We start from the raw sequence: 17302 nt of genomic DNA, 5'->3' as shown, positions 1-17302 counted from the left end.
TCAGTTACAGATTTATGATCTGGGAAACTCAGAAAGGGGCCGTTCTGCCTTCTATTGGGTTAGTATAAGTCAAAATTGACTCGATGGCAGTGAGATTTTGAGGGTAAGTTGTTAGGAACTTATTTTCCATAACATACAAGAAAGTATATACTAAATATCCCTCCACCCATGTTTTATTGTTATCTTTGTTTCTTTATATTTCATGTGCCCTGAAAAATAATTTTATTGTTTGCATACATCTGTTATTACAAGGCAATTAGAATTCTCAAACTGGAAGGCCTTATTACTATCTTAATAATTGTTCTGCACTTCCCTTTAGTATTATATATAGCTTTGAATTACTCTCTCTTCTTGGTTCCCTTCCCTTCCATCTGTAAAATGCACATGAGTAATTTTGTAGGGCCATTCTGGTGGATGTGAACTCTTGGTCTTGGAATGCTTTAGTTTCACCTCATCTTTAAGGATCGGTTCCCTAGGTACATACAGTACTCTTGGCTTACAGTTGTTTGTTTTTTTCCTTCTCAGCCTTTTAATTGTATCATTCCATTTCCTTCTGGTCTCCAAATTTTCTGAAGAGTAATTGGCATTTAATTTTATTTTGTATCATTTATGTAACTGCTTTTTTCTCACTCTAGGAAATTTCTTTAGTTTGAGTGTCTAGACTACAAAGCGTCTGCTGTAGATCTGTGTGGATTTCTACTGCTTGAGGTTTCTTTGAGCTTCTTTGGAAGATTTTCTCTCATTTATTTCAAATATTCTTTCCATTCCTTCCTCTCTCATCTTACTGAATTCCCATGATGCATATACATGGAAGCTTCAAAAAGTTCATGGGAAAATTCCATTATTGTTTAATTCTGTTTTTCCATGAACTTTCTGAAGCTATGTTAGACCTCCTGATGTTTTCCTTTAATCCCATTAAATTGTATCCAGCCTTCTTGAGCCTCTTGTTGCTTGTCAGCATCTGTAATTTTAAATATCTTGTCCTCTTACTGATTGCGTTTTTCCTCATTCAATTGGTTTTAAATCCTTTCCTTGTGTTTATTTCATTTGCCCCTTTTGTTTGTATTTCATGTGTGGTTTTCTTTTTTCTCATTTTTAGATTCCCCCCTTATTTCGGCTGGCGTTCTGTTTTCTTTAAAAACTGTGTTGAACACTGTTGTATTATACTCTTCCATTTTTCCTTTTTCTCTTTGTAGTCTTATTATTCCCTTTCTCATTTCCACTTGGATTGGCCTTTGTTTTTGTTTCTCTTATTTTTGTGTGTCTTGTAACTTTTTGCTGGGGCTTCAGAATTTTTTGAGGGCATTAGCTTGCTTATTTCCATCCATTATTTGGGGTGTGTGTGTGTGTTTTTCTTCTCACATTACTGATCGTTTTAGGTGGCAGATGCTTTGCCCTTTGTTTACTACCATTTCTTTTCCCTCTCTGGGACGACTATTTTCTGGTTCATATATGGTTTTATAGATCCACATGTTGGATTTCAGCTTTCACTGTCTCCTAAAGACACAGAGACCATGCTGTGGTGAGTATGACTACCTGTTGGCCCTACCACTCAGGTGCATTGGCCTTCACTAGTCAATGTACCCATCCACAGTCTGCTCTAACTATATAAGTTGTTACTCTTTTTTTTTTTTTCATGTATCTCTACAACTTTGTTTCAGTGGAAAACCCACACCAGGGCGCCCACTTTGATCCTGGATGTTACCCCTCCAGTTTTTACCAAGGCTTCCTTTTCTTGCTGGGTGGTGGCTGATCGATATCTGGGTTGTCATTCAAGAGAAAGGACCCCTGGTGTCGTAGTGGTTATATACTTGGCTGATAATCATCTATAAGGTTTGCAGTTCTATACCATCAGCTGCTCTATAGGGGAGAGCTCAGGCTTTCTGCTCCCATGAATAGATAGATTCTTGGAAACTCACAGGGGAAGTTCTACCCGGCTTTATAGATTCAGCATAGATTTGATAGCATTGACTCCTTGAGGGGAAATACAGGCTGACTGCTCTGTTTAAGGAGGAGTGGGGCTTGCCCTCTCCAGAAGGACCTCTGAGAAATGTCTTACTGGTTTCTGAGTCTGTGGTCCTGTGATAGTATCTACTTCTGTAGCCTGCCTTCTGGCTCTACTGCAGGGATCCTTCTGTAGAAATTTCTATCAGTCCACCAGTCAACAGTTACTGGGTGGGGAATAGGCTATCATGCACTTAGCAGACCCCTAGCATTGTCTGTCCTGTCTCCTGGTAGCTCTCTATATTTAGCCACCACTCTAGATGTCTGTTTCCTAGTCCACAGCAACTTGCAAGTAGTTCTTAATGCCGGTTGGAATGTCAGATAGATGCCTGACCTGTTTGGGGCCTGAGCTATGGTGTGTGCGATGGTGGTAGTGCTGCAAATGGAACAAACTCCGCTGTGGACTCTAGAGCAAGTTGCAGCAGCCTTGCTGCTGACAGTAGCTGAGAGCCAGGAGAGAGGGGCGGGTGGTACCACATTCTGATTGGATTGCTACCAAGGTTTCTCTTGTGGCGATCAAAATTCCCATAATAGATGATTGACTTTCAGTGTAGCCTTCCTTCAAGAACTGGCTACCTAGCATACAAGCAAGTAACCTAACTCAACTTTTTCTTGGTATTTACCACAAGTAACTGGAATTGCGCTCTGGGGGGGGTCTTTGCAATTGGTTTTGTAGACCAGAGCTAAGGGATACACAAGGAAGCAGGGAGTGTGGATATGGATATAGAGTCTACTGCAGGGCACCTTCTACAACGGTTCAGAGCAGCCAGATGGGGAGGGGCAATCAGGTTTGAACAGATCCCTGCGGTCTGTCATTGTTTTCAGCGTCTCTGAATGTGAAGGCTGTCAGTGTAGCCTCAGTTCAAGATGCCTCCTCCCATCCTACACATACCAGCTTGACTCAGCAGTCCTCATCATTACTAAAAAGGGGACGCAGACTGAGCCCAAGGAGGTCTGTCTGTCATGTAGGTTGCAGAGGATTGAGATAGGGGATATTCAGGGAAGCAGAGTGCTTGCTGACTAGGTGAGCAGATACCACTGCAGGGTCCTTTTGTAGCAGATGACAGCTAGCTGCCTTGTAGAGGACAGTGTCTCTGGCTTGGGGGAGATGCTGGCAAGCTTTGACCAGATCCTTAGGGAAGAAACACTTGATTTTTACAGAAGCTTTGGGTTCTGTTCCCTCGCAGACAGTGGCTGGTGGTTAGGGAATCAAGTTCTTTGGCTGAGGTCATAGGGACCAGCAGCTTGCATGGCTGATTCATTGATAATACCTGCCTGCAGTTCCCTGCTGTTTGTCTCTGCTCCCTAGTTCAGCTAGGGAGCCTCACAGACAAACACTGCTGCTTGTATTTGTGGGGGAGACAGTGGTGAAGTTCCCAACTCTGTCATCCCAGAAAGGTATCCACGTGTGTGCTACTTCTAAATGTTTGCTGGTCATTTGAAATGCATGTATGTTTTTTTTTTAAGTAAGATCAGCTGCTACTCTTAGAATGTACTTTTTTTTTTTTTTACATGAAGTGATGACTAGTAAAGTTTTGATTATTTTCTGCTTGGGGGGTTGGCATCAAGTTGGTTCCCATTCATATCTTCCATGGTTATTTCTTTTGAATCTTCTTTATTCTAAGAGTTTTACTTAGCCACTTTAGGTCTAAAAAAATAGCAAATCATTTGTTGTCCAGGTGACTCCATCTCACATGGTGATTCTGTATATTTTAGAGTAAACTGCTCTGGCAGAGTTGGTAATGACTGAGAGGTCCCTTTGGGTGAATTTTTAAAGTGCCCATTTTTCAATTAATGGCCAAGTGGTAGAACTATGTGCACCATTTAGGAACACTTGCATAGGCTTTAAATCATTGGGAATTTGTAGGAGCTCTTTTTAAGTTAAGGATATTAGACTTTCTTCCATGATTGGAGTTGTAAATATACTTTTGAGTAAGATTTAGATGCATTAATGGCTTTATGACAGTCTTATGTTGGGATGTTTCAAGACTCCTACAGGTTGCAGTATGCGTATGCATAGTTTGTGGCGTGTATTGTCCTTGATATGCTCTGTGAAATAGAATGTGGGATAAAGGGGAGCTGATAACAAGAAGTTCAAGAAAGAGAATGTTTTGAAATTGATTGTGGTAGCAATTGTGTACTACTGCTTGATGTGATTGAACTATGGGATGCTATGATACCTGTAAGAGCTCCCAATAAAATGATTAAAAATTAAAATAGTAAATACAGATTAGTAAAATACATAAATACATTCCCCCCTCCCCCCACTGGAGCTAAGCAGCTGGCTAAACCATTGGTGTAGCTGACTAAGGTAGGAAACCTGAGTGGAGGAGGAAAACAGCAGGGCAGTGTTTTGGGGGGTTTTTTTGTAATCATTTTATTGGGCAGGCTCTTACAATTCTTATCACAATGCATACATACATACATATATTGTGTCAAGCACATATGTACATTTGTTGCCATCATCATTCTCAAAACATTTGTCTTCTACTTCAGCCCTTAATATCTGCTGCTCATTTTCCCCCTCCCTCCCCCCTCATAAACTCATTCTTAATTCATAAATTATTATTTTGTCATATGTTAGTGTCTTTCTCCCCCCGCCCTCTTCTCAGCTGTCCATTTTCCAGGGAGGAGGCTGTATGTAGATTCTTGTAATCAGTTCCCCCTTTCTACCCCACATTCCCTCCACCCTCCAGGCATTGCCACTCTCACCACTGGGCCTGGAGGAGTCATCTGTCCTGAATTCCCTGTTTCCAGTTGCTCTCTGTACCTATGTACATCCTCTGGTCTAGCCAGATTTGTAAGGTAGAATTGGGATCATGATAGTGGTGGGGAGGAAGCATTTAAGAACTAGAGGAAAGTTATATGTTTTATCGTTGCTACGCTGCACCCTGACTAGCTCATCTCCCCACAACCTTTCAGTAAGGGGGTGTCCAGTTGCCTACCGATGGGCTTTGAGTCTCCACTCTGCACTCACCTACATTTACAATGATTCGATTTTTTGTTCTTTGATGCTTGATACCTGATCCCTTCGACAGCTCCTGGTCCCACAGGCTGGTGTGCTGCTTCCATGTGGGCTTTGATGCTTCTCAGCTAGATGGCCACTTGTTTATCTTCAAGCCTTTAAGACCCCAGACACTATATCTTTTGATAGTTGGGCACCATCTACTTTCTTCACCACATTTGCTTATGCACACATTTGTCTTTAGTGATCGTATCAGGGAGGTGGGCACCCACTGATATGATTTTTAGTTCTTTGATGTCTGCTAACTGGTCAGGGCAGTGTTTTTCTGGGAGTATTTTGTGCTGAGAACCATTGACAAAAGGCATACTCTGCCCCACCTGTCGTATTAAGTCCTAAGATGATAACGCTGTAAAAATGTATTTGAGTTCACCTCTTGAAAAGGTACTTTTTTAGTATGATGCGAAAAATAAATGTCTTTTTTTTTTTTTTTAAGTATTTGGAAGGTAAATTGTAGTGTTAGTCTGGGTACATTAGAGAAACAAATCCACAGAAACTCGTGTATAAAAGAGAGTTTTATATAAAGGGTAAGTGTACATAAAGAAAACACCCCAACGCAGTACTGCCCAAGCCCACAAGTCCAACATTAGCCCATATGTCCGACACCAGTCCACAAATCCCTCTTCCATCTCACACAATTATGCTGATCGCAGGAGGAAAGCCGAATCAGTGAATGTGTAAGCTTCTTAGGGCTGGCAGGGTCTCCACACAGGTGCTCCAGCACCCAGGGCTGCGTCAGGGTAGGTCCATGTGACTTCTCCTCAGGATACCTCACAGGAAGTGAGCCTTGCCAGCTGAAGCAGGAATCTGGCTAAGGCAGCTGCACCCTGGTTCAACCATCACAAAGCAGGAGACCCAAGAACTAGAAAGGGGAGGCTCACTGAGCCATTTATCCCTCTGCCCTAAAATTAACCCCACATGTGTTTATCAGCCAGGTTGGTACAATAAACTACCTCAATTGTGTTTATTTGAAAATGCATTCAGGTTGTATTAGAGGGAAAACAGTCATGCAGCCATGATTTCTTGAAGGACATTTATGATCTTTTATTAGAATTGAAAACTTTATTGGTCCCTCAAAAAAAAAGAAATAAAAAATTGCATGATTTGAACATTGTGTAAACATAATTAGGAGGGAACTTCAAATAGTTCATGGGAAAATAGGATTAAATATGATAAAACATTTTGAAGCCCCCTCAATAAAGCCCAGTAACTGAGCCAGATGCTCTAGTTCTTTGTCAGCATCCAGAGGTAGAGGGTTGTAAATTTGGAGCAGCACTTGGCTGCCTCTGGGCAAGTGGTGGTCTCCCATCAGCCCTCGGGAGCCCCAAGGGGGTTGAGTGGCAGAGTGACCACAGTCTAGTGTTTCCCCACAGGGGGATGCTACCACTGCTGAGCTTTGGGAGTCAAGCCACTTCAGTGGTGGCAAGAGCTCAAAGTTGGCCAAGTCTTCTGATACCTGTCCAAGCAAGCACCACCTCCCTGTCCTGTGGACCTAGATACATTGGACATTAACTAAATGGATGTTATGTGGCACTTCCTTACATTAAAATTGCACTCCTTTTTAACATGCCGGAATTCGCTGCTGTCTGTATACACCACATTTTGTTTATCTGTTCATAGACAAATATGTGTGTACTGGGGGTACCCATAAATACCTGGAGTTTTTTTTTTTTTTTCATTTTATTAGGGGCTCATACAACTCTTATCACAATCCATACATATACATACATCAATTGTATAAAGCACATCCGTACATCCTTTGCCCTAATCATTTTCAAAGCATTTGCTCTCCATGAGTTTTCTTTTTTAAAGCTATGTATTTAATTATTATTATTTTTTTTTTACAAAACAACCTTGTTACCTTCAAAGTACTCTCCATTACACTTAATACATTTGTCAAATTGAAATTCCATTCTTGGAAACACTTTTCAAACAAACCTGGATGGATAGCAGCACCTCCCTCATTTTTTTCTTTTACCTTTTACTTTGTCAAATCTCTGCCCTTTCAAGTCCCTCTTCATTCATGGAAACAAAAAGAAGTCTCATGTAGCGAGGTCAGGTGAGTAAGGTGCATGGGGCAAGAGAGGCATGCTGTTTTTTGCCAAAATTTGGTGCATCGAGTTGGTTGCATGAGCAGGTGCATAGTCATGGTGGCAAACCAGATGGGTAAATCTGCCACAAATTGGGCATATATTTTGTCACACTGTTAATGCTATTTTATCAGACTCTCTAAATAAAACACTTGATTAGCAGTCTGACCCGGTGGAATTAACACCAAATGCACTCCCCCTCACATCAAAAAAAAACAAAGGAGCAATGTCAGCTTGATCTTGGAGTTCACTTGACAAGCTGTTTTTGTGTGAGGTGATGAATGGTGTCTTCTGTTGGCTTGATTGATGTTTGCTTTCAGGTTGTGAGAATAACGCCATGTCATGTTATCAGTAATGATCTTGGAGAAAGTCTGGGTTGCTTTGGAGGTGTTCTTTCAAAGCATAGCATGTTTCCACTCAGATGTTCTTTTTCCTGGTGAGTCTGAACCAGAGGCAAATTTCGCAGCAATCCTTCTCAATCCCAAATCTTCTGTTAAAATTCGCTGAATGAGCTCCAAGATAGTCCAGATAACTTCCCATTCTCTTCAAAGGTCTGTTGTAAGTCTTTGAACACAAGTGTACAAATTTTGTCGACATTTATTTCCATTTTCATTCATTTGATAAGTTGACAGACATCCAAAACAAGGTCAGTTGACGTTTCATCTTTTTTGAAATGAGAATACCACTCGTACACTTGTTTTTCCCATGACACTGTCCTTGTAAGCTGTGTTCAGCATCACAACAGTTTCTGCAGCATTTTTCTTGAGCAGGAAACATAATTTCACAGTTAAATGCTGTTCTCTTAAATTGACCATCACAAAAAACAAGGTTTGAGCAAAACTGCCTTTACTGAAAAATTCACTGTGACGAGAGAGAACCTTACAAGGCGATGCTGGATGCTCACCTTGTGGGGTAAAAATGCATACTATGAAAACTCTGCCCAGCTGAGCTTTTTCCAGTTTTTTTGGAGCGTACTACCTTGTGTACCTGTTGGCTATTGTGAATAATACAGTGAACATTGGTGTACCAAGTACCTTTGTGAGTCTTTCGATTCTTTTGGGTACATTACTAGGAGTGCAATTGTTGGATTTTTTTTCCTAGGGGAGAAATGAGATCCCAGATTCAAGTAAGATTTATAGGTACATATTTATTCAATCTTCAGCAGGACAAAGACCAGACAAACACAAGTCATCTGGATGAAGAAGACCATTAGCATGAGGTTATGATGGTTTCCAAGGATTCACAGAAACATAGCCACTTAAATAAATAGGACATTAAAAGTCACAAAATCACGATTGACAACAAATCAATTCATCATAGTTGCACATAGGATTTTAGGAACAGGAGAGGTGCCATAATTGGGATACAGACACTTGCCTATTAGAAAAATTTACATTTGCATCTGGCCTCCAACAAGGCAGTTGGTATGATTCACGACATCATAACTCTTAAGTACCTTCGATTTCCATCAAGAGCATACCCAGGCAAGCTCCTGAGGGTGACAGTTCTCCCTGGACTGGCATGGTGGGGGTAGGGTGAGGTGGTGGAGGCGAGGTGTATGATAGCAATCCACTTTCAAAATACTCTGCCTTAGGGCAAAGTTTTGAATGTTCACATGCAGGTCGGGTCAGAAATTGCATTTATATGGGGATTAAAAAATGTATTAAGCCTTATACTGTAAGCTTTAACCCTCTATAAACCTATTGCTTAGAATAATACAGATTATAAAGTACTTTTATAGTTAACATTTTGAGGAACCCTACCAAACTTAACCACAGCTGCTACACCATTTTAAGTTGCCTTTACTTCACTAATAACACGTATTTTCTGATAAAGGCCATCCTGGTGGGTGTGAAGATGGAACCTGAAAGGTCGGTGGTTCGAATCAATGACTGGGAAGAAAAAAAGCTGACAATCTGCTCCTATAATACTTTGTGCCTAGGAAACCCAAGGAGGTAGTTCTACCGAGTCCTGTAGGATCATTATGAAGTCAGACTGAACTAGAGAGCACTTAAATGCCATGAGTATGGAGTGGTATCTTTTTTTGTTTGGTAATATTCGTTAACGTGCATTTTATATTTGAAGAAGCCATAATCAATACAAAATTATAGTAATCATGCCTGTCGACACATAAAACCATTAAAGCAAGTTCTAAACCAGTTTGTATTCAATTTACCTCAAGTCCCAGCTGCATCTTCCTAAGATACTGTTTGCATCACAGTGGCCATTTTAAGCCCATTTTCTTTTTACACATTATAAAGTGGTATCTTTTTAAAGAAATCATTTTATTGAGAGTTTTTACAGTGCTTATTACTGTCCATACATCAATTATACAGGTATATTTGTACATATGTTGCCATCATTTTTTTCCTAGACAGTTACTTTCTATTGAGTGCTTGGTATCAGCTCCTCTTCCTCTCCCTCTCCCCATTAAAGTGGTATGTTAATACAGTTTTGATATGCATTTCCTTATGGCTAATGATATATTGAGCATGAAAATTAATTTTTCCTATTTTATTTGTTGATGTCACTTTGTTTCTGCATAGTGCAGCTTTGCAATTTATTTAAATAGTTATTTATTAAGGTTTATGTGTCATACTGAGAACTCTGCCAGGGTAATAAATTTCAAACAAGAATCTTTTTTTTTTTTTTCTTTTAAACAAGAATCTTTTATAATGTTTATCTGGTTTTGGATTTCATGCTTAAATCTTTGACTCATCTAGAATAAATATACCTTCATGCTTGATTAAAGCATTATCTAAAGTCTCTCATTGAATAATCCATTTTTCACATCAAAACCCAAACTAGACCTACTGCCAGGAAGCTGATTTGGACTCTACTCCCATAAAGATTGACAGTCTGGGAAATCAACCGGCAGTTTTGTTCTGTACTATAGGATCACTAGGAGTAGGAATCGACTCAGTGGCAGTTTGTTGTTGTTATTGGATTTGTGCTGTTGTCTATGTTTACAGTTGATTAAGTGGATAGGTTATGATTTAATTCCTTTAGTGAGAATACCTCTTTCTATGTTGTTGAGGTATACAGTAAAACTGTACACTGCTAGGTTCTGTTCTGTCCTTCCCATTTTTGCTTTGTGTGACCCCTTTCTTGTAGCCACTGTTTCCTTCAGTCTTCTTGTAATAAGTAGATTATTTTTACAGAGTGTTTCATTACTAGGGTTTCTGAGGCCGTCACTCTATAGGAGCAGACAGCTTCTTCTTTCTTTCTACTAGTAGGTAGGTTGGTGGATAGATTTGGACCACCGGCCGTACAGTTAATAGCCTAACACTTAATCCACTATACTTCCAGGGCTGCTTTATTTTTTTAATTTAATGCTCATTATTATTAATCATTGGATGGAAAACACATTGTATATGAAGGATTTAAAACATTCTGTCTTGCATTTTTCTTCACTTGAAACAGTACATTTTAGCTATAAAATATGAAAGTGTCTGTACTAGCTAAAAAACCCAACCTTTGGAGCTAACCAGGCATCTTTTTTTTAAGAGCAGTTACTGTAGGGGGAAGAAAAAAAAAAAAGGACCTGATGCAAAGGGCTTAAGTGGAGAGCAAATGCCTTGAGAACGATTGGGGCAGGGAATGTATGGATGTGCTTTATACAATTGATGTATGTATATGTATGGATTGTGATAAGAGTTGTATGAGTCCCTAATAAAATGTAAAAAAAGAAAAGAGAAAAAAAATGATTAGGGCAAAGAATGTACAGATGTGCTTTATACAATTGATGTATGTATATGTATGGACTGTGATAAGAGTTGTATGAGCCCCTAATAAATTGTTTATATAAAAAAAGAGCAGTTACTGTAATAATGTTTTAGGAGAAAACACAATACACTTTGATTGATTTTTAGAAAAAATGGAGGTAATTAAGTTCAACCTCGAGTAATTTTTAAAACGTGGGTAGTAAAGTTTATTTGAGAAAATATAAGATTTCTTTTCCTAAAACTCATCGGGGAAAAGTTTCTGCTCTCCTGTGGGGTCACTATGAACCAGCATTGACTTGATGGCAGTGAGTTTGGAACCCTGGTGGCACCAATGAGTAAGCCATTGGACTGTTGGCTCCAAGGGTGGAGCTTCAAACCATCTGTTAAGTCTGACAGCCTCAGACAGCTCAACCTATAGGGTCTGAATCGACTGGATGGCGGTGGGTTTAGTTTGGTTTTGGAAGATAGATTGACATGGTGGCATTGGGTTTGGTTTCTCTTTTGGATGGGGGCGGGGGTTAGTGGTAGTGGATAAAGTCTATTGTCATACTTTTAAATTTTTTTAATTAGAAAGGTGTTTACTAGGTAGAACAACTGGAAACAGCATGCTACAGAACCTAAAGAAATGAAATAGTATAACATTTAGTGACATCTCATATAGACTCTTCCATATAGGGTTGTCTTGAGGTTGAGTCGATTTGATGAAAGTGGGTTTTAACAAAAGTTTTACTGACCTATAATTCACGCACCATACAATTCAGTGCTTAAAAAATATTCAAGAGTTGTGCAATCAGTACCACAATTTTGGAACATTTTCTTCATTGCGATATACATTCTTATTAGCTCCCCACTAACCCCCAACTTGCCTTACCATAACTACAAAACTTCATCTAGTTACTTACTGTCTTCATAGATCTTCCTAGCCGGGATTTCATATAAAGAAAATCATGCAAAAATCAAACATCAGCAATAAAAACACCAGCACTACCAACAAAATAAAACACAGAAAAATCTTAGGCCAAGAGAAAGCAGAAGATACTAGAAACTAGAATAAGTTAAAAATAGGTTAGAAGGGGAGCTGATGCCAGGGGCTTAGATGGAGAGCTAATGTTTTGAGAATGATGAGGACAATGAATGTACAAATGTGCTTTACACAATTGATGTCTGTATGGATTGTGATAAGAGTTGTCTGAGCCCCTAATAAAATGATTTTAAAAATAGGTTGGAAGGGAAAACAAATGGTAATATGCTCATTTTTAACCTAACTATATCTGCAGTAATCTACTTTCCAAAGCATTCTGTTTGTAAACCATGTTAGTAATATTCCTGGTCAGTGGTCTCAGGTAATTCAGTAGAGGCTTATTCTGTGTGGGCACTGTGCAACTACGTTTCAGGCTTTTCACACATCTTCGGTCTTTTGCACACTCGCTCAGAATTCAAGGTCTAATACAGTGCCCTTCTCTGACCATGGATTTTATTATTTACAATCTTTGGATTATGTGGGTTGGTGTATTCCTTCTCTGTGGACTTAACTGATAACTCAATTAGGTGGCTGCTTGTTTTAAGATAATCCTTTAAGACTCCAAACACTTTTATTATAGCCGGGCATCTGATTTCTTCATTACTTTTTGTATAGCACCCATATATTCAGTGATCTCTTCATGAGGACAAGTATTGAGCAGGCCACAACTTAAGAACTAGTTGTTCTAATAATAAAGCTTATGATGAAGTGTGAGCTCAAAAATCATTCATATATCTATGTTTTACATATTTCCTTGGTCCACGTTAGAGGGAGCATTATCAGCTTGTTGAGAAATAGTTTAAGTAATCTCCATGTGACATTTGGTAATTCTAATAATACTATTTAAATAGCCAATGGTATAGAATTTAAAGTACTGTTTAATAGACTTTCCTGTACCTGAGCTTCCCAAACATTTAGTAAGCCTTTCCATAGTTAGTTATTTTTAATAATTACTTCAGTAATGCCATAGAAGACTATGTTACCATCGCCCCCATTGAGCAGGTAAGGAAATTGAAGCTCTCAGGAAAACTCCCAAATTGAGGGATCTGAGGTCCACAGAGGTAGTAGTTAGCCGTTACACCGGTGTCTAGACTCAGCTGCCAGTGCTGCTCTCACTTGTTAGCCTTACTTGTAGACTTGACTGCTTCTACACCATTGAAGGGGTCAGATAATTGACTTTTAATCATTAGCCTTTGGGTTAGGCCTATGGTTATTGATTAGAACTGTTAATGATGAAAATAGTTGGGAAATATCTAAGAACAAAATAGATAATCCGTGTTTGTGAATGAAATGCTTTCTAAAGGTAAGTAAACACAAACCTTTTAGGTAAATCTGTTGGGTAGCATTAAGGTTGTCTAGTGAATCTGTATAAAGCATCTCATTTGTATTTGATTGTTAATTGAAATTTGCATATGTATTTTATATAGGCGTGTCTTTAGTAATTTTATTGTTTAGGTTGGAAGGCGGGGTTCTAGTATTTTTCCACACTGAGCACAGGGGTAATTAAGCATAGTACTAATTACAGTCATGTTCCTTTCTTGCTTTTGAATGTTTTTTTAAAAATGATTTTGAATAATTATGGCAACATATGTATAAATATGCTCAATACAATTGATGTATAGATTGTTATAAGAGCTATAGAGCCCTCAATAAAATGATCTTTAAAAAAATATTTTTGAGAATTATACTTTAATTGAACAAAAAATTATTTCCCCAGGTACAAAATGAATAGGCAGCTCGGTTTATTATTGGCACATATACAGAAATAGCCACTTAGATTAATCTGAGACTGCAGCCACTTCAAAGCAATAAGAAACCTTGCCTCTGGCAGCAGTTTTTTAGTCAGAACTTGACGTGCTTATGGGCAGCCCTGTCCTAGAAGAAAGAAAACATTGCCTGAGTGACTCTGTATTATACTGGTTTTGTTGTTAGGTGATGTTGACTCCGATTGAATAAACAGTCCTGACACAGCCTTTCTTGATTTTAAACCATGCAGCATCGGGTTTCCTAGTCTCAGTCTGGAAGGCCTCCTGAAACCTACCAGGTTTACGTGGTGTAGTTGAAATACCAGTGGCATAGTTTCCAGCATGACAGCCATATACAAGCTATTATATGGCAAGTGGAAGACGAGTTTTTATTAGACTAGCTTAGGCTCTGCTAAATAATTTTTAATCGAGGCCTCTTTATGCAAAAAGCCCACAGCTCTGAGAAAATTTGGCTGACTAACGTGTCACTCAGAACTGATTCAGTTGCTTACCAGTGCTGACATCTCAAGCGAGGAGTCTAAGGCAACAACGTTAAGGGATTTGGATGCCTGGGGAATGATCACTGCACATGAAGGTTACATGCTGAAAAAGTCGAGGGGGAGGGGAAGTGTGTGTCAGATATAACTACTTGTCCTCAAAGTACTTATTTCATCTCTGTTTGTATCCTTTGATTTAAACAATTTTCATTTTTGTAGGTAAAATGGAGAATTTTAGTGCTGAACATGAAAAGAATAGTCACCATATTTATAAAAATGCTGAAGACAGTAGTAAGAAAACCATTGCAGAACCTGCAGTGAGTTCTGGACACACAGGTGATGAAATCAAGGAAACAACAAATGATACTTGGAACTCGCAAGTTGGGAAAAGGTCAGAATCTCCAGAAGTATCTCCAGTTAAGGGATCTGTAAGAACTGGTTTGTATGAGTGGCATAATGATTTTGAAGATATCAGATCAGAAGATTGTATATTAAGTTTGGGTAGTGATCATCTTCTGGAGATGAAGGATGAGGATTTAAAAATGCGATTGGAAAATCTAAATGAAGCCATTGAAGAAGACATTGTGAAAAGTGTTCTTAGGCCAAGTAACTGTAGGACGTACTGTCGGGCCAATAAAGCGAAATCTTCACAAGGCGCATCAAATTTTGATAAGCTAATGGATGGCACCAGCCAGGCCTTGGCCAAAGCAAACAGTGAGTCAAGTAAAGATAGCCTGAATCAGGCAAAGAAAGGTGGTGTAAGTTGTGGGACCAGTTTTAGAGGGACAGTTGGACGGACTAGAGATTACACTGTTCTACATCCATCTTGCTTGTCAGTTTGTAATGTCACCATACAGGACACCATGGAACGTAGCATGGATGAATTCACTGCATCAACTCCTGCAGATTTGGGAGAAGCTGGCCGTCTCAGAAAAAAAGCAGATATTGCAACTTCTAAGACCACTACTAGATTTCGACCTAGTAATACTAAATCCAAAAAGGATGTTAAACTTGAATTTTTTGGTTTTGAAGATCATGATGAAACAGGAGGTGATGAAGGAGGTTCTGGGAGTTCCAATTACAAAATTAAATATTTTGGATTTGATGATCTCAGTGAAAGTGAAGATGATGACGATGATGACTGTCAAATGGAAAGGAAGGCCAGCAAAAAAAGAACTAAAGCAGCGCCACCGCCCTCCTTCCAGCCTCCCCCTGAGAGCAATGATAATTCCCAGGACAGTCAGTCAAATACAAATAATTCAGGTACTTGAAAAATTTTTTAAATAAGTTTTTTTAGGCTTAAATTACCAGTCACCTGGAAAATCCATTTTCGTTTATTATATTTAATTTTAATAGAAATATTTATAGAGGCACAGCTTTTTAAATGTTAATGATTAGGTTTTAAACTTTTCATAATTTGTTTTTTAATTCTTCCATTATCCCTTGAGAATATTAAAGTATGCAAATATTGAGTTAAGGGCACCAAACACCTTGATGTTTCAACTTTGAAAATCTAAGTGCAAAGGAAACATAAGAAGATAGGTTTTAGATATTTAGAACTAATTGTTAGTAAAAGGTAATGAAAGACACAGTCCTAATTATTTGTAGATTTCATGTTGTACTAAAAATTACTTGTCGCAGTTACAATGTCATGCATAGACATGTGGAACGGCAAAAAAAATTCCCCGTGAAGTCAAACCAAGTAGTTTCACTCATTCATTGAGCTTATTCAATGTTCGCCAAGACTTTATAGACTGTAACTACAAAGCATTAATAAGAATCCATGCTATTAGACAAAATTTGAACAGAATAAAGAGAAAATTAATACTAAACCTTCTGTAGCCATCTCAAAGCAATTCAACTAACCAGCATTTTAAAAATTCACAAACTCTCTTAAATTAAAAACTGCTAGTTTAGTGTTCATTTCTCTTACCTATGAATTTAGTTTCATTAAGATAGAAGGTGAGGGGGGTGGCGGGGAATCTAATAGATTCAGAAAGACTAGTAACCCTCACAGAGTTAGTTCATAGTCTTTACTGTGAGCCAAAAACAGAAGAAATAGGTTAGCAATGTTGCAGTTCATTATTGACAAGGGCATTATGAAGTGAATTGTTGAATGAACAAGAGTATGGGGAAGCCTCTGTTAATCTATATCAGTTAAATAGAACCTAGAACTTTTGTCCTAATAATCTTGAAGAAATGTCACAGTGAATTAAAATTATATTTTAAGTGTAGGTTCATGGTAGTCTATAAGATGTATTTGAAGCTTTAACGGGCCTAAAAATACTAAATTTTGCTAGTTTAAAATAATTCTCACCTATCTTCAAAAGTAGAATTGTGTACTAGTCTCCGGGGAGGGAGTCTTCGAGTGCAATGATTAAGCATTCTGCTAACTGAAAGGACGATGGTTTGAGCTCATCAGTAGCGTGGTAAGAAAAGACCTGATGGTCTACTCCCCAAAATTAACAGCCTAAGAAATCTAACTTCAAGGTCAGGAGTTCAAAACCACCAGTTGCTTCAAGGGAGAAAGGATGAGGCTTTTTATTCCCGTAGTGAGTTACGGTCTTGGAAACCCACAGGGACAGTTGAACCCTGTCTTACAGGCTTGCTGTGAGTGAGAATTACCTGGATGGCATTGTGTATGCAAGAAAAAGCCTATCGGTCAGCTCTACTCTGTCCTAAAGTAGCTTATTATAACTTGGAATCAAAAAAGCAACATTCAGAGTCCTTCGACAATCCTTAACCCACCCCACACCCCAAAAACTTAGAGATATAAACTTTTTAAAATTAAAGGTATTAGACTCTCCCCTTGAATCCAGGCAAACTGAAGTCTACAGCAGCCTTGGCAGTCTTCTAAGGTCTTGCTAGCCTGAGCAACTGTAAAGCTGCCTTCTTGAGACTGATGAGTATGCCTTAAACCGGACCGTTGTCATGCTGTAGTACTGCAGTTTAATAGTGTTGGCAGTCACCTGGAAAGAAGTTATCCTAATCGACAGTTGAAAATGTGCAACTGAAATGTATGTCTTGGGACAATACAATTTTTAAAAAATTTTTGAAGTAGGAAATCATTTGTTAGTTACTGTCAAGTAGATTTTGACTTGTGGCAACCCTGTATGTGTAGAATAGAATTGCTCCATAAGACTTTCAGGGCTGTGACCTTTGGAAAATAGATTGCCAGGCCTGGCTTCTCAGATGCCT

The 17302-nt window shown here is 38.8% G+C and overlaps 1 protein-coding gene across 3 annotated transcripts in view; it reads left to right on the top strand.

Annotated features, from left to right (window-relative positions):
- The window catches only part of WAPL (WAPL cohesin release factor), an 80894-nt gene that overhangs the window by 9574 nt on the left and 54018 nt on the right, over positions 1-17302 (top strand). For all 3 annotated transcript variants that reach the window (XM_075560999.1, XM_075561000.1, XM_075560998.1), the window contains exon 3: positions 14324-15367. In XM_075560999.1, coding sequence (XP_075417114.1) covers positions 14324-15367 — 1044 coding nt within the window. The remainder of the gene's footprint in view (positions 1-14323; positions 15368-17302) is intronic.

The sequence above is a fragment of the Tenrec ecaudatus genome, chromosome 10 (genome assembly GCF_050624435.1).
Source record: "Tenrec ecaudatus isolate mTenEca1 chromosome 10, mTenEca1.hap1, whole genome shotgun sequence".
Classification (NCBI taxonomy): domain Eukaryota; kingdom Metazoa; phylum Chordata; class Mammalia; order Afrosoricida; family Tenrecidae; genus Tenrec; species Tenrec ecaudatus.
Note: the sequence above shows the minus strand (reverse complement) of the source record. Positions and strands in the feature narration are given on the sequence as shown.